The sequence below is a fragment of the Lissotriton helveticus genome, chromosome 3_1 (assembly GCF_964261635.1).
Source record: "Lissotriton helveticus chromosome 3_1, aLisHel1.1, whole genome shotgun sequence".
NCBI classification, from domain to species: Eukaryota; Metazoa; Chordata; class Amphibia; order Caudata; family Salamandridae; genus Lissotriton; species Lissotriton helveticus.
In genome coordinates this window covers 1,501,839,721-1,501,866,135 of record NC_136061.1, presented here as the reverse complement: position 1 = coordinate 1,501,866,135, position 26,415 = coordinate 1,501,839,721, and the positions used below count along the sequence as shown (strand labels likewise).

Here is a 26,415-nt window from a genome sequence, read left to right as displayed (position 1 = left end):
GAAAGTATTGTTTTGACAACGAGCAACTTTATTCAACAGAAACTTTATTGAACATGTGGATGAACATGAATTATTGAAGCAATGTAAATGAAAGAACATTTTCAAATCATTAAGAGTAAATCTTTTCAGAACATTAAACGGAGGATAGTATCCCCATCCAGAGTGCCCCGAGGGATGCTATCAGTTTTTAATTGACAGCACTCGCGTATCTACTCCTGGAGGAGTAATCACTGGAGCCCAGCCAAAGCAAAGGAGACTCCAGGGGTCAGTTGGCGGACCTCCTATTTACTGTACAGGGCTACAACAGCTGAAGAAGCCTGCTGGGGCAAGTTTGTAGCCCAGAATCTTCAGACTGCCACAACCGCCACCATGCGGCGCCAGAGACAAAAACCCGACACTCAAAGTTGCACCCAGTTTGCTGAGCACAGAAGAGTTGTCAGATTGCAGCTTGGTCACCCAGAAGCCAAGATATCGCCCAGGGAAGGATTTGGCTTTGAGTGCGATACCAGGCGACTGGTAGCCTAGCGGCAAATTGACTTTTACCATCACCCAGAGGACTTAGAGGGACGTCGATACCCTATGACAAGGACTGTCTCACCCCCTTATTGAACCGAGGAGTAGCCCCAGGAAGAACCCCCTCGGCCACATAACATCCGCAGCATCTTTCAGCATCTTCAGCATCCTTTCTCTCCATTGGAAGCCACCAAAACAGATAGAAGTGCCTGATATTGAGTGACTACTGCTTCACCTGCTGAGGTAGCTTTTTCTGAGGACCTTGCTGAGCCACGTGACTGCCTCCTTACTGGTGTTTGTCGTTTAAAGTGACTCGTACTGACTGCAAAACAAGTAGCCCAACTTTTTGCTGAAAAAGTTTCTAAGCCTCCGATTCATTGAATTTGCCAATGCTTGTTCGTGATTGAGTGAAATGCTTTGATTTACTATAACTTGAAATTTCAACATCTCCTTAAACCTCTAGTGGATCTATTTCATTGTGGTGTATAAAAATTGTCTGTTTTTATAAATTGGTGTAGGGTTTCTTGATTGTCTCTTGGGTTTCCACTTCAACTGTTTGGTGGCGTTTAAATAATTTACACTTGTTCCTTTATGTAAGCCATGCTGCTCATAGCCACAGCTACCAAGGTTGAGCTGAAGGGTTTAACAAGTGAAATCTACTGGTCCTAAAAGGGTTGGTAAGTGTATTCCATGATAAGGTTGCACGACCACACCTTATAATCAAGGTGTTTGGAATTATGCACCAGGAGAGGGACAGATAATTTGGCAGAGTTGAGTAAATTATGTGGCAAGAAGAGGCAAATTATGCGGCACATTTTGTGATAGTATATCTTCATTATTTTCTTTTTGACACTTGTTAACACCATCTGGGTATTAGTTGCACCTCATTAGTACCAGTATAACACCCAAATATAGCAAAAAATTACAGAGAGGTGTGACCAGTCAGCATTTCCAAAGGGCCTTCCAGTGCGCGGCAACAAGTGTCACTGTATTTTTACTATCTTTTGAACCGTTTAAGCTAGCAAGAAACGTGTTTATTTTGTTAAAATCGACTGATTAGGCAGCAGATGATGGATTATGTGGCAAATGCAGCACATCTACAATTATGCGAAAATCGCCATGGCTGCACAATCACATACTTCTAGTGGCCCTGCATATAATACACTAATACATTAAATATAAACATTGTATTTATTTGTGTTCAGAGCTCACAGAACATGAAAGTTGTATCCAAGTATACGCTTCTGCTTGATAGCTAACATCTATGTATACAGACCCATAAACACTTTGGACTCTGATGCCAGGAATAATGAACAATAAGAAATGTCTTCAGGACTGCTTAGCCATTGTATTTTGATATAAGTGTGCTACTTTATCTCTGTATACGAATCAAAAACATGTTTATTCTGCAAAAAGAGAACTTTCTTGTTATGTTACATTCTTCTGCAGCTTGATGTCTGTTATAAATTGCGATGTGACTCACATAGTCTCCCCTAGATGGGAAAAAGGATCATGAGATTTAGGCTGTACTGAAGACAAAGCACCCGAATACGACCCTAAATTATAGGGTGTTGTGGGACTAAGCTTGCCATTATCGAGAGGATATATTAACAGAAGCATTTGATACAGTGTTTTTATCACACGTTATAAGTAATTGTACAGACCAATCACTCTGTATATCTGTCGGATTACAATCTACAAAACCATTTAAACAGGTACCTAACATTTTCTATAAACTACATACTATTGTGGACACGTGCTGTTGACTGCCGCATGGACACGTTCTCTAAACCTTTTCATGGACTGGTGTTACGGATTGCTAACCATCCATGCTTTTAATGAATGCATCGACTAAAAAGCCAAAGTAGACATATCTGCATATAGCCCCACCCTTCAGATCTACTATCACAAGCCTCCAGGAATCATAATTCCTAGAGTTGAGAGATATTTGGTTATGGTGGGATGTGAATTGGGGCTAAGAATTTCTGTATTTGGAGTTTTTCTCTGAACCTACTTTGAATTTGTCCACGTAGTGGTGTATAAATGAACAATTTGTAAATATATTGTGTTTTGTGTATAAAAAAAGTGTATATATAAATATTTATATACATGTTGTTCCTCTTCCTTCCAACAGGGAATTATTTAATCTTGGATGGATGCGAGTATGGGCAGGAGAGCTCCACTGATGACGAATTTTCTTCTTCTTCCATTGTGAAGCATAGCACTGAAAGTGGCTTGTTTATGAACTATAGTTCTCAGAACTCTTCAGAGGGCATGCAGATGGACCCAGGTGGATCCCTGTTACCTGGAACCCTGCGACTAGAGGAGGGAGATCCTCGTTGTCCTGTGGCCACACTTGCCAACACTACCAGTACTACCTCCTCAGGGGGGGTGTGGACAGACACAAGTAGCAGCCCGCTGTTAGGAGGTGTGGACACAGACACATGCAGCTCCCCACAAGGAGGTGTGTGGACAGACACAAGCAGCTCGCCACTGGCGGAAACTGGGAAGAGGGATCTGCACCACATCCCGTATCCAGGAGACTTCATACAGCAGCACACTGGTCTAGAAGAGGAGCCGTGCTCCTCTGCTGAGAGGACTCTTTTCTCTAATGAGTCATGGGAGCAGTTCCTGCAATACATTCAGGCAATAGAAGCTGACCTACAACACCTAAAGGTACAGGAGGGATAGTCTTGTTTGCAGCGTGGCACTTGTAGGGATGGGGAGGTGTATGCGAATTGACATTAGTAAGTAATACTCCCATGCACATATGAAGGAAAAAACGTAGCACCTGGTGTTGAGTATTGTGACAAAGAATTGCCCCTCTGTTCCGTACGGTGTTTTTGTTCGTAGTATGGCGTTGTGTACATATACATCAATTTATCAATATGCTAGAGGTAGCAGAAGTGACATCACATGCCCTTTGTCCACCCAAATGACTTCACAGGAAGTGATGTTATATAACTTTTGATCCTGGTGACATTACACAAAGTCACATCATGTGAACTTTGAATGTGTTGGCATTACAACAAGTGACCTCACTGAAGTTAAAAAGCCTTCAATAAGTGATAATGAAAAAATGATACAGAAGTAGTTAAAAGTACATTTTAGATCTCACTGATGTACTGACTGGGCTGTTTTGCGATAATGCTAGTTGTGTACCCACAACAAGCTATTATAGAAAAGAAGACAATGAGGATTTATAGGCAAGCTTAAGTAATCTTGGGACAGATGTACGATCCGTTTTTGCATGCGCAAACGGATTTGCAAACCCGTTTGCGCATGCAAAAACCTATTGGGCCATGTACATAGCCTATTTAGCGAGTCACAATTATTTTGCAACTCGCTAAATAGGTTTTGCGACTCGCTGTTTGGAAGGGGTGTTCCCTTCCAAATAGCGAGTCTCAAAAAAATGTACTAATGTTTTGCAACCGCAATTACTTCAAGTAGGTGGTAATTCATTTGCACCCCCTGGGGATCCCTTCCCATTTGCAAATGCATGTAAAATAGTTTTTTAAGGGCAGGCAGAGGTCTCGGGGACCACTGCCTGCCCTTAAAAAAAGGAAAGAAGAAGTTTCATTTAACATTTTTTTTTTAAATGCATCCCATTTTCTTTTAAGGAAAACGGGATGCTTTTAAAAAAAAAAAAAAAAAAAGCTGCTTTACTGAAAAGCAGTCCCAGACATGGTGGTCTGCAGAGCACAGCAGGTCACCATCCTTGGGAGGGCTGGCATTCACAATGGGCTCGCAAATTGCGAGAGGCTCATTAATATTAATGAGTCTCGCAATTTGCGACCCAATTGGGAATTGCAAAACAGTGTAAACACACTGTTGTACATTTCATTTAGCGCCTCGCAATTTGCGACTCGTAATTTGTCGCTAATTGCCAGGCGCTAAATTAAAGGGTCGTACATCTGGCCCCTCATTCCTAAACATAGTTTTAGTTCCAGGCACAGCCTTGAATGCTCAGGCACAGCAATCAATTGGTATCCACAACCATCATGTTTCTAGGCAAAACTGTATTCTTATCAGAAAAATACTCAAATACAGGCTCAAAAGCCCTGGCAGACTATCTACATGTCAAGACTAATCCAATATATGCTCATAACTTCATTTGCCCACTGATCTCCCATAAGAAAATAATCATTAAACAGAGGGTACTCCTGGATGGAAGACAGTTTCAACCCCCCACATCAGAGCAAGTATATGCACAGACTTAGCCCCAGGCAAACTTGACCCACCAGAAAGGCACATACTCCTCTCACACACAATGCCCAGTTCGTCTTCCTTCTGCCACAACTACCTGCTTGCACAGGAAACCTGGATGCCTATTCTGGGAGGAGCGCGTTTAGGTTTTTTAGCTGTGTTTTCTTGCCAACATAAGGCAATGAGTGTTTGATCTACGCCAAGTTTTCAGAATAACAAGTGAATCTTTAAAGAGGTTGCGTTTAGTTCCACATAAATGTGTTTTATGTGGCCATTAGAAAAATCTGGAATGGGTCAAGCATGCCTAGATCTTTAATGGACACTGTACTCTACTATGTTAACCTTATATGTAGCACTGTGCAATGGCTTGCGTGTGAACCACCTGCACACCTAACTCTCACACTTGTATGCACCTAGTTTTCAGGAACGTGTTAATTTGTGTGCATGTTGATGCCTTTGAGTACCTGCCAGTCATTTTCTCACCTTTGCGCACAATCCCATATCACCTATCTTCCTCTCACTCATATACACCTTACCCTATTAGCTGTGTGCAATGCCACTCACCTGTGTACACATAAAAAACCCTCAGCTACATGCCCTTGCCCTCACCTGTGCGAAGTGTTTTCCAAGTATCATTGACTAGTACAGGAGATAAGAATACTAACTATGACAATCCATGTAGTTGTTTTCTAAAATTAATCGCATCTGCTAGGCCTATCAAGTTAAGTTATTTGGCTGTGTTAACCCATATTACTAGTCCAAATGAATGGCATGCAGTCAAAATACATGTATTTTTGTCATGTAATCTCAACAGTGACACAGAAGGACGAAATAGGATGAGAAACAGACCTACTAAGGGGAGGAAAAAGTAGAGATTGACTGAGGAAAGGACAATGATGGAAAGGAAAGAGGGAGAAACAAACATGTGAGTGGGTGAAAACTAAGAGACGGGAAGCGAGAGGAGAGTGTGGAAAGGAGAAAACTTAAATCTGAGGAAAGAGGAAAGCCAAGAGACATAGGGGATCAAAGGGAGGACATTAGGCTTACTTAGAAGATTGAAGAAAAAAATGGAGGAAGAAGAGAGATTAAAATAGCCCGGTATAGAATTTGACTGACAATACTCTGTCCGTCAGGGTGGCAGAGGACATTAACTCTGCCATCCTAATAAAACTACTGTCCTTTACATTTAAAAACGACCAGGCTGCCCAGCGGTCATCTCTGTACATTGAAAGGAACGTTTATCATGTCGGTTCTTGTGAATATACAGAAAGTTTAATGAACAGATGCAGTGTTATGTGATAGCCATCTTTAAATTTCTTTTTGTGTTTCAGGAGGAATGGCAATTTAAAAAAAACTGCCCTACCCTCACATAACCCCCTAATCTAAACGTCTGTTGGGGGGAGACTGCAAGATTTCCTTCCAGACTGAGAGAAAATAACTTTAGACCATTGTGTTATTGGAGTAATCCGCAATGGATATTGCTTAAACTTCCTACAGCCTCACAATTCATCCAACCCCTCCAAACACGATGACCTCAGAACACTTTTTTACTGAAAGAGAATACTAACCACAGATTCCTTCCCTTAGAATGTTTCCCAAGCATCAGACTGGATTTGGAAAATCTTAAGCAGTACCTCTGCATGCTGGTAAGTGGCAACGATCAGCTCCACGTTGGCGTTGGAACTGACTTTGCTGTGCCCATATAAGGTCCACCTCTGCACGCTGACATTTGGTCCTTTCTTTCTGCTCCAAAGGCACAGTTCCTAAGGGCTTTTTCAGGGTTTTGTCTACCGTTTTTTGAGTGTTTGCTCCCAATGTGCTTATGAAAATCTCTTCCAAAATCTATGGGTTTTAAACCTTGTGGGGACTGCCACAGGCAAATGTCATTGTTGGATCCTCATTTGGTTTGTCTCTGGTGCCTGGGGTCGTGCCACTACCCCCAAGGCCTGCATTGAGTGCAAGTCCATGCACCCCAAGGTGATCTACGAATGATCAATGAAACACCTAGAAGCACGGCAGAAGAAAGCCCCACGCCTTTCCTGTTTCCGAGGGAGATCTTGGGATAGTTCCCACAGACGGATGTCTTCCTGCTCAAAGATGTCCTCTCCAAAGTTGGGTAAATCAAAGAAACAGCTAAAGATGTCCGAGGTTTTATGCTTCCACCTTCTGATCTTGTGCTACAAGGCCCTATCCCACACTCCACCTGTGAACCCAGCATCCCCTCTCTGTGCTTCCCAAAGTTTCCTGAGACTGGAGAGACTCCTCAGTAGGAGAAGTTCTACAATGCCATGCATGCTATCTTTGAGCTGCTGACTCCCTCTGGTGTGTCTTTGGCCCCATGGAGCCCAGATGTGCCTTTACTGGTTTATCGCCGTGCCCTTTGGAGCCACTCCTAGATCCAGATTGACACTGAAACGCATGCCTTCTACCGCCCTAGCTCCTTTCTATCTGGTGCTGCAAATCAATAAGCTCATTATCATCCCATCTCTCTTCTAGTAGGATTTGACATCCATTTTTTTTTTTTAAACTGTTTTTATTAATTTTGTGCACAAAACAGACAAGTTCAATTCTCAGATCATCCCACTCATATTCCGTTTCTCCCCGCCTTGTACACACATACCCGTTCGACAAATCCTAAACATAACATCCCACCTCCCTCTCTACCCCCACCCCCCCCTTGTCAGTGTGCCTCACATCCCCAATTACGGTTCAATTGGTCCAACATTGCAACAGCGGGTGGCACTCCCCTTCATTCACCGCCCACATAGAATTCCAGGTATAATCCAGCATTGCCAAATTCCAGTATCACAACCCCGGAGCCCGGTAACCCCCTCAATCCGCCCCCTCCCTGCCTCCGGTTCTCAGTTTAACTCCTTCCCTCCATCCCTGCGGCCTCCACCCCACTCCGTCCCGCGCCCCCGTGCCCTATTCGCCAGCTCGCCAGTCTCCCCATCATCATCAGCCTCCATTAGCGACTGCAACTCTATCACTAGTGCGCTCCACGCCCTAGCTGTCTCCATCGCTTTATCATTAGCTGCGCGCCTAGCTAATTGCAATCGGAGAGTGCTCTCAGATGAGGCCCATTGCAGGAAACACCTCCGCCACCTCAGGAAGTTGGGTCCCCCTCTAGATTTCCAGTGTAGGGTAAGTTCCCTTTTGGCCATTATGAACCCCAAATCATAAAATTTACTAGTGACCTTAGTGGCAGGAGTATGGGGAAACCAAAGTAGCAGGCATGCACCCGCGTCTGCATCAATCTGCCGACCCGTGACCTCGTTCAGGCAAGCGAAAACATCCATCCAGTACGTGCCGAGCCCCGTGCAGGACCAGAACATATGTGCAAAGTCAGCGTCCCCCGCAGCGCAGCGTGGACAGGGCGACTGCGCTCCTCCAAAGATTCGATGGATCCTGGCAGGTGTCCAATATGCCCTATGGAGTGTATAATATTGAACCAGCTGGAACCGGACATTTCGGGTGCCCTTCCAGGCCCTACGTACTAGCTGGGGCCAAGTCGTCTCCGGTATCTGCCGTCCGAGGTCAGCCTCCCAGCACTCCCGCAGCCCATCAAGGGGAGGGGGTTCAGCCAGCGCCAGTCTCCTATATAAGCATGTGATGGCCTTATGCGTGCCAGCCGCCATCACTACGTACTGGCAGCCCAGTGACGTGGGCGGTTCCACCAGCCCCATCCTCCAACGCCTCTGAATCCCGGCAACCAAAGCCGCGTGCAACAGGTAGTCACCCCGCGGGAGCCCGAATGTCTCTTGTAGTGCACCGAACGGCTGCAAGGCACCGTCCCGATATAAGTCACCCAGCATGTGGACCCCAAGGTCCTCCCAGCCTGCAAGCGCCGACCAATCTCCGCCGTGCGGGATGGCAGTACACATCCCCAGTGGTATCTCCGGTGCATAGGGCGTTCGGCACCCCCCCCCCGTCTGTGGCAGCGCAACCAGCACTTGCGAAGAGTACGCTCCTCAAGGGTCAGCTGCTCCAGCCGAAGTTCCTGTTGGAGCACAATAAAAGACAGAACATGGCGCTGCACAAGCCGACCCTGCGGGCCGTCCGGTCCACTGAATTCTCGCGCCACCGCCTGCGTGAGCCATTGAAGTTGAGCAGCCAAGTAATACCACTCAAAATCTGGTACGGCCATACCACCCTCATCCCGGGCCCTGAGCAAAGTATTCAGGGCTACCCGTCGCCTGCCAGTGCCCCAAATAAAGCCGATCACCACGGACCTCAGAGTGCGGAAGAAGGAGGATGGGATCCACACCGGCAACGTACGGAAAAAATAAAGGAATCTCGGCAGGACCACCATTTTTAACAAGGCTATCCGCCCCGCAACAGATAACGGGAGGACATGCCAAAACCTCATACTACCTCTGATGCCCCTCATGGCCCTTCCCACATTCCCCTCGTACAGTAGCGAATGGGTGTGATATATATATGAACTCCGAGATACTGCAGGCAATCCGGTTCCCAGCGCAGACCATCCAGCACCGCCGGTTGAACACAGCGAGCGGTTAAGGGGAAGAGGCAGGTCTTGGACCAATTAACCCGAAGGCCCGATAGGTCCCCGAATTCTCGAAGCAAGGCACGTGCCCCCGACAGACGTCGTATGCACGTCGAGGTGTTCCTAGTGGGGATAAATCCCGACTGGTCTGGATGAACCAACGAGCACATATGAGTTGATAGCCTCGTCGCTAATATCCTGCTCAACACCTTGTAGTCTACCGTGAGCATCGACAATGGCCGATACGCCGTTCTAGCCGTAGGGACGCCGCCCTTTTTCAACAGCGGGATGACAATCGCCTCTCGCGCCGACGTCGGTAGTTCACCCCGCTCCCAGGCCTCCTCATACACCTGGTGGAGGCGAGGTGCCAGCAAATCCACATACGCCGCGTAAAACTCCACAGGGAGACCATCCCCCCCCGGTGTCTTCTTCCTGGCCATATGTTTAATCGCCGCCCTAATCTCCCCCTGTGTAATAGCCGCCCCAAGTGAGATGCCCTGTTCTAGTTCTAGCCGTGGCAGCTGGGCCTCCTCAAGGAAGGCACCCAGCTCCGCAAGGCAAGCCGTCATCCGACTCCGATAGAGTTCCGCATAATACTCCCGGAACTGAGTGTTAATCTCCAGTTGCGAATGGACCACGCCCCCGGTCGATGTAGCTAACGACAGGATCGGGGTGCCCCTGGTAGTAGGGGTCGCCAGCCAGGCCAGCAGCGTGCCGACCCGATCTCGCTCCGCATGCGCCCGGACCATGTATTACCGGTAGTCATGACATCGGAGCCTCTCCACCTGGGCGGCCACCCGTTCCCGAGCTTCCAGCACATCGTCCTTATTACCACCCGCTTCGTGACTGTTCCTCTCCGCCAGGCGCAGTGTAGTCTCCTCCCGCATGATATCGGCTAACAGCGTCCGGCGAACCCCCGACGTGGACGAGAGGCACGCGCCTCGCACCACCACCTTGAAGGCGTCCCACTCAATTGCTCGAGTGGACGCTGTCCCCGAGTTCTCAAGGAAATAGCGCTCAATGCAGTTCTGCAAGTCAGCGTGAAAGACTGGGTCCTCCAGCGTCAACGGATTCAGCCGCCACGAAGGGACCGGCTGTCGCTGCCTGGTCCAGATGACCGTAAGCAGGCAAGGGTTATAGTCCGATATGGTCCGCGCCAGGTACTCGCAATCATGCGTGAGCTCCTGGGCCCCACTTGAGCAGAGGAACGTGTCAAGACGCACATGTAAATCATGCGGTACCGAATAGAACGAATAATCCCTATCCGTGGGATGACACGTCCGCCACGCGTCCTGCAGTCCCCAGCGGTCCTGCCAGTCTCTCCGGACCGCGGCCACTCTACGCACCACCGACCGAGCCAGCGGCGGATGAGAACGGTCCAACTCAACATCTGTCACCGAGTTAAAATCCCCACCCATGTACACCGTACTCACGAGCACATCCGAAAGTCGACTCGACAAGACGGAGAAGAACGCTGCCTGATCAAAGTTGGGGGCATATACGCTACAGAACGCCACATCCCGGCCATCCAGCCTCCCCAACACTGCCACAAACCTCCCGTCTTGATCCACTCTAGTGATCAACGGTTGAAAGGGGACACCCGCCCTCACCCAAATGAGTACCCCTCTCGCATGCGCAGAATAAGTAGTATAGAAGAGTTGCCCTCTCCAACGCCGCTTCAGCGCTTGACCCTCCGCCAAAGTTAAATGCGTCTCCTGCAAGAAAGCCACCTGGACCCCCCTTCGGACTAAATATGCATGTACTTTATACCTCTTCCTCATGGAGTTAAGCCCCCGCACATTCCAGGTAATGCACTTCAGTTCCAATCTAGCCGCCATCAATGGGCACATAGCGTAGTCCAAAACCCCACAGTCTCACCAGCACACTGACAGTACCCAACAACTCAACAGCCCCATAACATCCCCAACCAACGCCCCTCCCACCCACCCCCAGAACAGGCATCAAACAGTTGTCACCCATCCAAACCCCACCCCCGATTACGAGGGAAACTCTGGTAAGTACCAGAGACTCACGAAGTACGTGAGGTCGAGGAGGTGTCCACTCACCAACCCGCCGGACAGCCAAAACCCATCCCACCAGAGGCGCCGATCCCGGCTATTAACAGTCCTCCCCCACCCCACCCCCGGCAGCACCACCCCACAACAACAACCAGGCCCGAAGCCCATCACCCTCCATAGGATGCGGAGCACAAGTGCCCCTCTGGGCGCCCAGAGCACAGGGCCTCTGGGGCTCTCAGTATGTTCACCCCGCCGGGCCCGCAGTTCCCCTTACTGTCTGGTACTCAACGGCTCGTAGTCACTCATCCAGTAGGCCATCCGCCGTTTGCGGCGTGATCCGGAGCCGCTCTCCTATGTCCTTGTCCGAAGCTTCATCTGACCCTCCTGGTTCCGCCTCATCCGAATCCTGTCTCGAGCCCGAGTCTGCCACCTGAGTCTGATGCACCACTCCAGAGATGTCCGACACTGCTTGCAGGGCATCTCTCCTTTCCTGTGCAGTTTGAGAAGCTGAAGGTGACCTCCTGCCCTGCTCTCTCCTCCGATTGCGCCTGCTCCTGCGCGGTCTCGGCCTGGTCTCTGCACTCTCCGTCCAAGTACCCGAACCATCCTTGCCCGCTCTGTATCGCTCCAACCACTGCCAGGCTTCGTCCGGGGAATCACAGAACGTCGCTACTCCGTCCACCAGCACCTTCAGGCGGGCAGGAAACAACAGAGAGTATTGAACCCCTTCATCACGGAGAGCTCTCTTGACAGCTATAAAGGAATAGCGGCTGCGTTGGACCTCCTGGGAGTAGTCTGGGAAGATCGATACAGAGGCGTTGTCCACCTTATAGGGGCCAGCCAGTCTGGCCTGCCGCAGTATAAGGTCCCGGTCCCTGAAGTGGAGCAGCCGGGCTATCACCGGCCTCGGAGGTCGGCCCGGGGCAAGGGGACGCGCCGGGACCCTATGAGCCCTCTCCAAAGTGTAGAAGGGCGTCAAGCCCTCAGTGACCACCACGTCCCGCAGCCATTTCTCCAGGTACGCAACCATATCGTCCCCCTCGATATTTTCGGGCAATCCCACCACGCGGATGTTGTTGCGTCCTTCTGCGTCGGCCGCCCTCCGTTCCAACATCCGCACCCTACGGGTTAGGTCCTCCAGGGCAACGTCCGACGCCTTCTGGGCTGGTTCCAGCGTTCCTATCGCCAGTTCTGTGGCTTTGACCCGGTCCGCAAGCTTTCCATGGTCCGCCTTCAGAAGGCCAAGGCTCGTGGATACCTGGGCGATGTCCTGGCGCAGCGCCTCCCTCGTGTCCCCAATAGCCTGAAGAATCTGGTCCAGCTGTTGCTGCTGTAACCCCGCTGTCCGATCACCCGCAGTTTGCTGCTGATCCAGGGGGTCCGTCGAATCCTCCACCTGGTCCGGCTGCGCGGCGCCCACTCCCTTCCGTGGCTTCCCCATGGCAGCGAGCCGGCGATCACGGCACCACCAGCCCCGCAGGATCACCCAACCTGGGTCCGCAGCAAGGCCAAATGAGGTAGTCCGCCAAGAAGCCTATCGGGTCAACAGGACCCAGCACAGGGACGAAAAAGGAAGGAAGGGAGGGCGACCAGCCAGCACAGCCAGGACCCGGCCCCACTATCTCCAAAGAGGTGCACTGCGCCCCAGGCCTCCGGTGCCAACAGCGTAGGCCGCCAGGGATCCTGCACTGCGTCCAAATCGTCCCCGCCGGCCGCCTGCTGCACAATGTCCGTGAAGGGGGTATAACGGGCCCAGGCCCTCCTCGGCACCAGCCGGTCGTCCCAGGGAGTCCGCAGGGACAGGGTCACCGGCGCCACCGGTCGCCGCAAAACACAAGGGGGCTCCTTCCGGTGATCCCAGGGCCCCCCCAACGATCGTGGCCACTAGTCCCGGCAAGCTCTGCCAGAGTCCAACAGTCCCGCCTCCAAATCAGTGCCCCCGGGCACTAGGCCGGCGGCGCTCCACTAACTCAGCCACAGGAGCAAGGCGCCAGGCGGCTACCGCACCGTCCCTCGACGTCGGGCACCTCCGCCCCCAGCAGCCGCTTCTAACCTTCTGTTGCGCCGGTGTCGAGGCGTCCGCTCCGCCGATGTCCGGTGTGTCAGGTCCGGTCCGCAAGACCCCAGGGCGTCGCTGTCCTTTCCCAGTGCTCAGGCGCCCGTCAGCGCCGCCCGCCAGCCTCCCACGTCAGAGAAGCTCCGGCGGCCCTCAGAAATCTAGGCCGGGGATCGGCCGTCACGCATAGGCCCAGGCAAAATGGCTGGCTGGCGCTCTCGCGGAACCCGCCGAGGGGCGCGATTCTCCGCTGCGGCGGGACCCAGCGCGGTCCCTCTCGGCGCTAAGGCAACCCGTGGCTCTCAGCTGGCGAGCCCGGGTGTTGGCGCCGCCGGGGGGGGGGTCTGCAATCAGGATAATCCCCGAGATCGGCCTGGAGCTCAGGGCTCAGGCATCCATGCTCGTCGGCTCCGTGGCCACGCCCCCGTAGGATTTGACATCCATGCCGGCAAAATTCAAGCCCTACCAACCCCCGGACTTAGCGCTCTAGATAGACAATTCCTTCCAGAACGTGAAGATGAGAAGGAAGGGTTTGGTCCTCTAGAGTAGAATCATGAGAAGAAAACTGGTAGGAGGAGCTGGGAGACACTAGTGACTTGGACACTTCTTTGGACTCTCAACCAAGACTTAGTGGACGGTAGAGATGCAGTGAAGTTTGCCATCATGTGGGCTGGATCCCACATACTCCCTGGGTAAAGCCATGTCGTCTACGGTGGCTCTGCATCACCATGCTTGATGTCCAAGCGTCCTTGCTTGACAAGCCCTTTGTTGGCTTCTGCCTATTTGGTGACAAAGATGGCAGTGCACTCAAGGGTTTTCAGTAGAGCCAGGTCGTTGATAGGTTTCTCTGGCTTTCTCTAGTTTTCTGGCCCCAGCAATAGACCTTCCTCCCCTACTGCACCTGTGGTCTGGGTACGTATGGGTGTTACCAATACCAGTTGTATCAGGCAATCCAGCATGTGCTCAGTTCTTTCATGGAATAGGTCGCAGAACCCAAAGAGGGTACAGGAGTTAGACCCAGCGTTCTGTCCAGTCCCTCACCCCCCTGGCTGTAGCCACCTTTAAGCCTGCCCCAGTGGTCTGCAATTACATCTGACGAGTGTGTGCTTCAAATTGTGCGGAAGGGGTACAGCCTTGCATTTGTGAAAACCCCTCCGCCCCCACTCCAAGAACAGCTGACGGAGGGCTGTCTCTCTTTGCTCGATCAGCAAGTGCAGGACCTTATGGCCAAAAGAGCCATAGAGAGGGTGCCTTTGCCAGGATTAAGAAGGGGTTGCTATTCCCACTACTTTCTGGTGCCAAAAAAGGATGGATCTTTGCCTTTCTACCGAAAGAGAAATTCAGCATGCTTACTTAGGCTCAGTTGTGGTCTACCCTGGAGGCTGGATGAAAGCTTTCAAAAAGCAGAATGCTAATTTTCCACATTCCGATCCTGAAGGACCACAGGTGTTATCTGTGGTTCAGTCCTGCCAAGTACCACGCATCAGGGGTTAGACCAAAGCATTTCAGTGCGGTGATCTGCTGGCCAGTAAATCAGAATTGGCACGGCTCATAAGGAAGTGTCAGTGCGACAGTGACAAACTCAGCGCTGAAATGTTAATCTAATTTGCTTTTGAATTAAGCGCTTAGCGCGATCAGCTGCCTGCTGGTCAGTGTAGTTTTGCTCTTGTCACTGAGCACACGGGACCTGGGGTTTGGCGCTGCAGTTCTTCTCTTATATTATGCCAACAGATCTCAAGTTGAGTTAAATGGTACTGCTTGTTAAAACCACCCTCCCCATGCTCGGTGTCACTCCTTGGGGCATAACCAGATCCCAAACTATTTCGTAACTACACAGAGCTGCAGTGATGGATGAGGCCTAACTCTACAAGAGATCTTTGAGGACACCCAGCCATGTAACAATCCTACGTGACTGCCACGAAAACAAAGAGGGCTGAAGATCTATTAATCTGTTAAAAGTTTTAAAACGGAGCATCTAAAATTATGATTTTAGTTTCTGACAAGATATGCTTTATCTTTTTTCTTTAGATATTTATAGCTTTGGTCTCCATTCTTCGGTCTTTACGATTTAATTTGAATAATAAGCTTAATTTCAAAGCTCATCTCTCAAAGCTTACCTATTATTTTCACTACGAGCTGTGCCTGCTCTACTGGATCACACATCCTCTTTACTGTCATTTTCCAACCAATTCCTGGTTATTTATACACAGAACTAGTGCATGTTTCCACAGAGACAACATGCATAATTAAACAAAAAAGTTAAGCTGATCAGAGGTACAGAATGACATACGTCATTGCTCTGTTCTGAAAGCATTATGTTCAAGCCCTGCCCACTGATGTAGTACATTTTGGAATTCCTAAGCTGTTACCATCTGAAGTGCAGCATATTTTGGTTACTCTTTTTGTAAATCATTTAAACAGTCTAACGCAGGGTGCGTGGTACTTGGCAGGGCTGCTGTGAATTTTAAGTGTGGGCCTCAGCTGCCTGTCAGGTTGTCTTGCCCAAATTCACTGCCTGGCTGTGCGCTGTCTGCCACCTTTACCTTGCATCTTGGACGATCTGGAGTTCGCACTGAGCGTCTCCCTTTCACCGCAAGGTAAGCTGGCTCCTGCTCATGCCCAACTAATGTTGACAAAAGACACACAATTGATAGACGGAATGCAGAACAAATCAAAACCCCCAGTTAAGAGATCTGGGTTAAATCCGTCATTTTTTTGCTCACCATGCCACCCCAGTTTAGACCTGGCCATATTCAAGTCAGTCCTCTCTGGACCAGAAACGAGCATCCTAGGACCCGCTGAAGAAGAATGACATACCCTGAAACCGGTCCCAGGATGCTTGTTTGCGGTCCAGGGAGGACCTGGCCTGGTAGTTCAGTCTGGACTGTTCCTGTAAGGCACAGGGTCGAGACTGATTTGCATATAGCTGGGTCCAAACTGGGGTGGCGTGGTGGGCAAAAGAACGATGGATTTAACCCAGATCTTTTGACTGGGGGAGAATGTTTGCATTGTCAGCATTCCGTCCATCATTTGTTTGCTGTAACACCTATACTGTTGAGCATTTTATTTCTACTAGTGAGATGAACTGTTTAAAAATGGAAATATTGGTATTTTGTAACCTAAAATGCCTTTTTAAATAAGTGAAAAATATCAAGTTGTAAAGAATGTAACACAGATCTAATCAGTCACTGGAAATGGCCACAAAAAGTCCTTACTTTGCCAGCCAGCCCTCTTTTTCTCATTTTCCTGCACCCCATTCTATCAGGTGTTAACAGAATTCAAGCTTCCCCACCACAGCCACACTCTTTACTTTCCTCTCCATGCCATGGATGATCTGCAGTGAGCTCTGGGTTCTGCTAGCTCAGACTGATCACAGTGCTGTCATAATTTCTTTAACTCTGCTCTCTAGTCTTTTTTTTAGGTCTGATGGTAGTGCTTAGAAGCAGGCACTATAAGTTATATGCATTGTCCATGCTGGTCACTCTTTCCACCAGGGAGGTCGAATGCTTCTTTTCCACTGAGCATGCCCCTTGCCACCACTTTACTTCCAAAGTGTCCCTTCCGTTTCTGGTGCTTTACGGCACTTTTAGTATCTAATTACAGTTTCTTGTTGCTCAAATTGGTGTCATTTCTGATATTTACATGTTTCTCCTTATTTATTGCTTGATTTTTTTCTCGTGAGAAAGTGTCACTCATAGTCATTCAAATGTCACTCATAATTACACGGAAACTATGAAAATGTCACACATATCAATCTGAAACCTTGGCAGCTAAGGTGGTTCATAGTGGGCCACAAGCACTTTCAATTTGCTGTGCTCCCGTTCTGGCTCTCCAGAAGGAGGTCGAGGGTTCCTGTCTTACCCTACCTCGATGACTGGTAGCTGAAGGCAGGCTCTTGCTCCAGGCAGTCATTACCTACCTCCAATATATGGCAAACCTTTTGCATTTGCTGCGGCTCACTTTCAACATGCCGAAGTCACATCAGATTCCTTCTCAGATGCTCCCTTACATCAGAGCCATTCTAAATTCAGTTCAGTTGTGCGCCTTTCCTCCAAATCAGCCAGTCAAGGTAATTCGGGCCATAAACCTGCTATTTCATACTCAATCTTGGATTTTAGTGAGACTGACTCTGAGGCTGCTGTGTCTGATACCCTCATGCATCCTGCTGGTGAAGCACAGCGAATGGCATATGCAGGTTATGCAGTGGGATCTGAAGTCCCAGTGGGTGCAGCACCAGGGGAATTTTCCTGAACTGGTCCAGATTTTAAAGGAGTCAGCAAAAGATTTGCAGTGGTGGTTAATGGACCATGATTATGTCCTTGGCAGACCCCTTTCTATTCCCCACCCGAAGCTGACAGTTGTGACCAATCCATCACATCTGGGTTGTGGCGGCTATCTGGGAGAGGTGTAGATCAAAGGAATCTGGTCTCTTGTGTAAGCTGAGTAACTGTCCAGTGCTGAGAGCAATACGCTTGGCATTGAAAGCATTACTCCCTTCCATCAAGAGAAGGCTGGTTCAGGTGTTCAAGGACACCACCACCACCATGTGGTATTGCAACAAACATGACTGGGAGGAGTTGCAGACCCTGTGCCTGGGGGGGTTTGCACTTGGCTGACGTGCCAAGACCCCTTTCTGGTTTTGAAGCACCTGACAGGCTCATTGAATGCCAGAGTAGACCAACTAAGCTGTAGATACCTTACAGATCATGAATGGCAAGAGGTCTCTTCCAAGAATGGGGAGAACCTTTGCTTATTACGTTTGCCCCACCAAGAATATGTATTGTCAGTACTGAAGTGGAGTTTTTAGTAATGTCTGATGGTGGACGCACCTATCTCAGAAGGGAGAGTGGCACCCATGTGTTCCCTTATCTCAATGATTAAGCTAATCACGTGTGCAGGCAGGCAGCACACTCAAGCTGCCATCTCCTCTGCCTCTGCCACAGCTTGGGATTTGCCATGAATGCCACCAAGTCCCATCTCCAACCACAAGTGCAAAATTTTCTTGGTTCCATCCTAAATGAGTAAGCGGCAATGTTTACCCAAACCTGGCTGGCTTTTCAGCAACTGCTATCGCTTTTTTAGCCAAATCGTTAACTCTGTCAGTCTATCGTAGTCCCTCATCCAGGCTCCATATACACCCTCTCCAGAAGTGCCTCTTAGCCCCGTGATCACAGGCATATGGTCAGTGGGAAGATCTAGTATTGAGGTCCAATACCCATCACTTTGTGCAGTGGTGGATCAGCAACCACTTGTGGCAATGCAGTCCCTTCATAGACCCCAATCCACAAGTGAACATCACAGCTGAGTGGTTCGGGGCATGGGGACAAGAGGTAGGGGTGGGTGGGGGAGCAAGACAGTTCAGGGCTTGTGGTACCCTCGCTAAAGAGGTCTCCACATTAGTCACCTAGAGTTTCTTGATATTCACCTAACTCTCAAAGCCTTTCAGGAAATACTTGGTAAGATAGTCCTGGTCAAAACATACAGTATTGCAGCCATTTATTGCCTACAGAGGGGCACCCACTCATCACAGTTGTACGTGTTAGCACAGGGAATATTATACTGGGCCACACACCATCACATTCAACACCTGCCAGAATATTTTCTGGAAGAGGATAAAAAAAATGCAGACTTGCTAATCAGGATGCATAAACAAGTCTACGAGTAGTAACTCTGTCCGCAAGTCTTATTTCATTGCTGGGGTGTTCTACATATAAACCTCTTTGCCCCATACAAATTCAAAATGCCAAAGCTACACCTCCCGGTTCCTGCACCCAGAATGGGAGGTTAATGTTCTGTGGGTGAACTGGTTAAGGATATTTGCTTTTGCTTTTCTTCCTCTCCTAGTTTCCCCATTCATAGTGAGGAAGCTTCAGCAAACATTTCTCATGCTCATTCTGTTAGCTCCCACCTGGCCAGACACCCATGGTTCTCAACAGTTTTTGAGATGTCTGCTATTTCCCATGAGAAGATCCTCAAAAGACTGGACCTTCTCACACAAAACCAAGGCAGGATAGGGCACCCAGATCACAGACTGCTCAACCTAGCAGTCTAGCACCTGTAAGAGATTGGTTACTTCAGTTTGCCACAAGAGTGTATGGATAATCTCAAAGAAACTTGCAAACCTACCATGCACACTTGTTATGGCTCCAAGTGGAAAAGGTTTGTCCATTACTGTATTCAAAAATAAATCGATACTCCTAAACCCAGTGTCCAAGACATTGCCTGCAATCTAGTTCACCTTCAGAAGTCATGGTTAAACATCCATACAGCACTTACTGACTAATACTGCTGAATTGCAAAACAGAGAATATCCTTCACTGTTTAGAATTCCTGTCATTATGGATTCTATGCAAGACTTCAAAAGAGTTATTGCACTCAGTCCAAACTGCTCCTCTCTGGACCTCAGTGTCGGTCTTACAAGACGAATGGGACGTCCTTTCCCGCCTTTGCACTCTTGCCCTTTTACGGTTCCTCTCTTGCAAAGTGGCTTTCTTTATAGCTAATACATCTTTGAATCATATTGGGGTGCTACAAACTTTACCTTGATAGTGTCTTTCTTTCAGATGCATATTGATATGGTTGTCTTGCACTCTGTTGTAATCAGTGATATCATGTTATGAGTGATGTAATGCGAGAGGTCATTAGTAGTGCATGTGGCGGGTGCAAGTTATAGTTACCGCAGTTAAATATAACTGGTAAATGTCTGTTTTTTTTTAGTGTTTAAAATGGAATATTTAAACTGATATTTTCACTTCACTGTAATGTCTTTTTAACCTTAATTTTTTCAGTGAATATCTAAGGTTTATTCTAAAGAAGATAATATTACCATACCTAAACATAACGTCACTTTAACCTTTGTTTTTCAGTGAATTTTTATGTTTTTTAGTGTACTATAAGTTTCTGTTACCATACGTAACTATGCCAACTCCCCACTGCACAAGGCCTTCAGTCGTGTATGTTGTGTGTTGGCAGCAGGTCCTGCCCTGTTGACAGACCCAGCACCTATGCCCATGCGCAGCATAGGTATCCCAAAGGGCCTCGCTTGCAATCAGGCCCTACGCCTAATTACCCACAGACAGCCAAAGTCCTGCCACGCATGTACTTTATCCATATGAGGCGTGAGTTGGCAACAAGTCCTGGACTGTGGCCAAGATCTGTACCCAACTACCTGTACATAGCCAGCCCACATCTGCTCCCCTTTTTGTTTTCAAAAACGTTTTTTTGATCCCATGGGATTCTCTCAGAAGCAGCATGCCCCTGTGCTTCTGCATGACTCTCACAGGAGCACATCGGGTTGTGCTGGCACTCGGGAAATTGCGGTACCACAGTTTTGTTCTTTTGGCCCTAATTGGTTATGGGTGGAGGGCCAACAAAGTCAAGGGGGTTCAGGGTACCCCCTACCCTGCCTTCACAAACATTTTCTATTTTCAGGACACGGGGACCAAGTCCCTGTGACCTGGAATGGCATCCACAACATTTCTCCATGTTGTGGCCTGCCAATCAGAATGTGAGCTCTTTTGGGACTCGTGAGAGCTTATCGCTCCCACAGGAGCGAGGCAGCCGGCTGGGGGGTGGGAGGGAGCCAATTAACTTGCTCCTTTACTACTTGAGACTTCTGAGAACCCAACCGTCCAAATAACTATATATTGTGAACCTCAATTTCTCAAAAGCTACTAAACCGATATACCCCAAATCACAAAAAGCATGGTTTTTGGGGAAAGATGCAGCTTTGTGCCATATTTGATGTTTTTCCGTTGACCTGTTCTGACTGTTGCATGGTTTTAAATTTCCTATTGAAATCCCATAGGTAAATTTTGTTTTGGGGCGCCCCTGTTTTTCCTCAACTCCTGCTTGACGGATACCCCAAAACTTTCAAGGAAGTAGCTGGAGTGAATTAACTTTTAAAAAAGTAAAAGTTTTGTGAAGATTCGTCAAACTGCGCCAAAGTTATTAGCAAACAAAAAAAAGCATTTTCATATGGTACCTAGGTAATAACTAGAACTATGCCACACTATATATAGTCTTATCGTAGCATGTATGCCTGTATATATGCATATTCTGCATACTCCTGGCATATGGGGTTGGGTCCGAATATTAGCATTTTCTGTTTTCTTCAAACACGTTAGTGACAAGATATGTTGTGATTCCAACCTTCATCCACAATGAATAAGCACGCTGGCTCCACTGCAGATTGAATTGTTCCGCCATTGGTCTTGGAAGTTGAGGAACGCTACACCTAGGTCAGCGCATGGATATGCACCTGGTCATAGTTCTTTCTTCCACCGGCTTCCTCTTCCAGTGCTACGACTATTATGTTGAGGAAAGCTTCTGTTCAGTTGAGACTTTGGAACCAGTGGGTAGTGCTGTAAACAGTTTTTATGCATCATAGCCTAGACTCCCTATCCTTCCTAGAGTTTTCCAAGGTTTTCTCAAGAATGAGCCTAGGGCACCAATATGGAATTCACTCAATTCCACTTCTGCCTTGATGTAAAGGAAAAATAACCCTGGAGCAACTGTTGCAACATCTGCAACCTTTGCCTCTTCGAAGAACACGCAGAGACCTCCTGCAAAGCCTGCCTCACCTCCACACCAAGAAAACTGTAGTGTTTGCTCAAGGAATACACGTATAAGAGGTCAAATACAGAGTTTATTCTGCTCAGAAGAAATACAGCGACATGAAGCAGAAACAGAAGTCAACTGCCAAAACCCTAACATTCTGACATAAAGCCTAGAACCATCATGAGACAAAGGTTCTACCTACAGGTGCCTGAGAGGCACAACACAGAGAATACTACATTATCCTCTTTTCAATACAACAAAAGATAAAACCATGATAGAAAAAAAAAGAAAAGACAAGAAGAGAAAGAAGAAACGCAGGCGAGAGAAAAAGAAAAGAAAAGAAGCATGGAAAAGAAAAGTACCAGGACACAATTGAGAACAAAACAGGATTTAAAAGGTTATCTGAACCTGGCAGGAATCCTACAGACTCTAAGACTCCTGCGAAGCTCAGGCACAAAAGTTACATCAACATTACTACCATTGGAATCCGAACTAGAACTCGACAAAAGGTCATTAGAGAAAGCATCATCTCTACCAACCTTAGCAACTTTACAAATGTTCCACCAATTCTTGTTATTCACCCGCACTGCATTACCGCAAACCTTATCAACCACTAATGGCTCGGAGAATTTGCTCCTACCCTTGGTGACATGAACAGGATTTTTGATGCGAACCACATCACCAGCACGAATATTATGAGGAACAGATTTTTTCCTTTCATCAAAATAATTTTTTTGCTTATTCTGAGCATCAGAAACATTGTCCCTCGCAAAACCATCAATGCCATCCATCACATTCATCTTCACCCATTTAGACATCCAACCAGGACAAATTTTCGTAGAAGGTTTCCTTCCCCTTAAAAGTTCAAAAGGAGAAACTCCAGTTGAAGAATGAGCAGTAGTACGGTAAAACCATAGCATGGAACGCACAGCATTCTCAACTACACACTTGCTGGCAATGGCCCACTGGACACAGTTATTGAGCACACGATTCATCCTTTCGACAAGGCCATTGGCCTGGGGGTGATAGAGGGAACTTTTCTTATGGGTGACACCACCCTGTTTAAGGAAACCCTCGAATTCAGAACTAACGAACTGTACATCATTGTCCGTCATGACCACCGAAGGAAAACCTTCTCTCAAGAAAATGTCTTTCAAAAAAAGAATAACATTAGCAGAAGAAGGTTCACTGATAAAACAAATCTCCGGCCACTTGGAGTAATAATCAATGGCAACAATAGCAAAGCGAGAACAAGAGGGTAAGAGATAGAAAGGACCGACCAAATCAACTCCAATCCTCTCCCACGCTCTCTCCGGAAATTGAATAGGTTCCAAAGGGGGAGACCTAACCCTGTGACTTTTGTCTGATGACTTGCAAATAACACAATTATCAACCAAAGTATCAACACAAACATCCATTTGCGCCCACCAAAACACATCCCTCAACCTACGCTTCGTGAAAGTTTTCCCTAAATGACCTTCATGTGCACCGTCAACAAGACGTTTCCGCAAGCTCTCAGGAGGAATAAGCCTTCCACACCGCAAAAGAACACCATCCTCAACAGTGAGTTCATCAGCAACCTTAACATAGGTTTGGAAAAGTCCAGAAACATTCTTTTCTTTTGGCCAACCAGATTTCAAGTACTTTACAACTTGAAGAAGTACCTCATCCTTCAACAACTCTCTTTTCCACTCGACTTCATTAATAGCACACATCCCTTCAAGATCCAAAGCAGCAACAAAACAATCCTCTAGATCATCTTCCTTTTCAAAATCACAATCATTCCCAGTTATAGGAAAACGTGAAAAATAATCTGCCCTGACATTCTTCGAACCAGGCAGGTAAACGATCTCAAAATCATATTGTAGTAACTTCGTAGACAACCTAGCAATCCTAGGAGTATGCTCCTTAATCTTTTCACCAGACAAAATGGAGACTAGAGGATTATGATCCGTACGAATGACAAAATGACTGCCCCAAAGAAAAGGGTTGAACTTCCTGACCACCCACCAGCAAGCCAAAAGCTCTTTCTCAATGACAGAGAAATTCACCTCGGCCCCACGCAACACTCTCGAAGCATAAGCAATGGTATTGTCAATTTGGCCATTCCTTTGAGTGAGCACAGCCCCAAGACCAAAACCACTCGCATCCACAGTCACAACACATTCTTTGTTTGGGTCAAAAGGTTTAAGCACACTGTCACCCACTAACTGTAATTTAATCCATTTGAAAATTTCTTGACAGTTCTTATCCCAATCAAATGGTACATTCTTCTTTAACATGTTAGTGAGGGGTTGAACTTTAGATGCATAATCTTTGATAAATCTGGAATAAAATTCACTGACCCCAATGAATGACTTCAAACCAGATTTGTCGACAGGAGGAGAGGCATCTACAATAGCTTTCACCAAACCAGGGCGTGGTTCCACCCCTTCATGTGAGACCACATGACCTAGAAATTCCATTTTTTCCTTTAAGAAAATACATTTCTCACTCTTAAGTACAATACCTTTATCTTGCATGATTCCTAAAACTTGATTCAAAGAAATGTCATGATCCTCTTTGTTCTCGCCAAAAATCAAAACATCATCCTGGAAAACAATTACTCCAGGAGTATCTTTAAACATTTGACTCATTAGCCTTTGGAAAACTGCAGCCGCCGACGCGAGGCCGAACGGCATCCTGCAGTATTGAAAACTTCCGAAAGGAGAGACGAATGCCGTCAAATGCCTAGAAGATTGACTCAACACCACCTGGTGGTAAGCGGAAGCCAAATCCAACTTGGTGAACCACCTTGCACCTCTGGTAAGAGACAACAAATCTGTGATTTTTGGCAAGGTGTGTGAATCAATCCAGATGTTTTTATTGAGACTGCGCAAGTCCACACAGACGCGCAATCACCATTCCTTTTCCTGGCGACAACAAGAGGAGACAACCACAAGGACGACTCTATAGGTTCTATGACCCCTTTCTTGCACAACCCACTCAACTCCTTTTCCAAATCATCCCTTACGCTGAAAGGAACGCTCCTGACCTTATGTTTTACGGGGATAGCCCCATCTTTCACTCTAATCTCATGGTTAAAACCTTTAATCATACCAAGACTGTTCCCAAAAACAGTAGGAAACTTGAAAATTAATTTCTCAATGTAGTCATTTGAGTCTATGACTGCTAACTTCTCAAAATAGTCGCAAGATTCCGTGATGCTAATCTGTTCTTTAGTACCAGGTCTCAGGATCATCTTAAACAATCCCTGGTGAAACCATCCCAAGATGTTTAACCCCTTTATAGAAACATATATTTTTCCAAAGATTTTCCTTCCCCTGAACTGAATGATGTCCTCAAAAAAACCAAGAAGAGCTACCCTGCGTCCTTCATAGGAAACAGGAGCTCTATCAGGTGGCATGAGCATCCTTTCAGGCCAGGTCTCATCAAATAATTCTTGGGTGATCATTGTTACTTTAGCGCCTGAATCTACTAACAAAGAAATGACTTTGTTACCCACACCGAAATCTTCATAAGGATCAACACATTCTGAGGGGTCCCCAGTGATAACACCATCATCCCGTACCACCACAACCATGTCCCTAAGGTCGTCTTGGATACTGTTGATAAGATCCGAGTCCCTTCCTGTACTCTCATAAAATTCTGAGGCATTTCCTACTGCATTAACAGTGCTCTGACCCTGAGATTTATTGTTGAAGGTTGAGTTTCCCTGTTTTGAAACTTGACAAATTTTGGCAAAGTGACCACATTTTCCACAATTCCGACAGGTAGAGTTCCTGGCAGGACAAAATTTGTTGTTCTTGTTATGTGAAGGATTACCACATCTATAACAAATGTCACTCCTAGAAAAGGCATTTCTCTCAAAACGTTGTGAATTGGGAAAATTGTTTTTCTCAAAACGTTGTTGACCAAAAGCCGCTTTATTGTCCTTGTTCTCCTTAGTTCTAACTATAGAAATTGCTTCTTCACATTTCTTCTCAAGTTCCTTTACTTCCTTTTTAGACAATTCTATATTCTTGGCCATACGGATAGTCTCTTCAAGCGTTGGGTTGCCCAACGTAAGTAGTTTTTGTTGAATAGACTTGTCAGAACATTTACAAACATATTGATCTCTAATTAATTGTTCTCTAAAACCCTCAAATTCGCATTCTGCACTCAGCTGCCTTAAACTAGAGACGTACGTCTCAACATCCTCCCCTGGTAGCTGTTCTCTTTTGAAGAATTTGTGTCTAATAACAACAAGACTAGGTTTAATATCAAATCTTAACTTCAGTCTCATTCTAGTCTCAGTGTATTCGTCTACATCTTCTTCTGCGTTGTTTCTTACCAAGGGGGGTAAGTGTTTATAGATCTCTCTCCCCTCAAAGCCCAAAGAATGTAATAATAGACATTTCTTCCTTTCTGCGCGATATCTTGACGCTCCAATTGCACCCAAATAAGTCTCGAAAGCATCGAACCATTTTTTTCCAAATTATGGGTGGATTTCCCGGGGTTTCCAGAAATGGAGGTGGAGGAGAAACTGATTGCATGCTGAGCAAAATGTGGTTTTA

General features: G+C 47.3%; 1 protein-coding gene across 3 annotated transcripts in view; it reads left to right on the top strand.

Annotated features, from left to right (window-relative positions):
- The window catches only part of ARHGEF12 (Rho guanine nucleotide exchange factor 12), a 926,126-nt gene that overhangs the window by 863,491 nt on the left and 36,220 nt on the right, over positions 1-26,415 (top strand). For all 3 annotated transcript variants that reach the window (XM_078682163.1, XM_078682161.1, XM_078682160.1), the window contains one exon: positions 2,648-3,189. In XM_078682163.1, the coding sequence (XP_078538289.1) occupies positions 2,648-3,189 (542 nt within the window). The remainder of the gene's footprint in view (positions 1-2,647; positions 3,190-26,415) is intronic.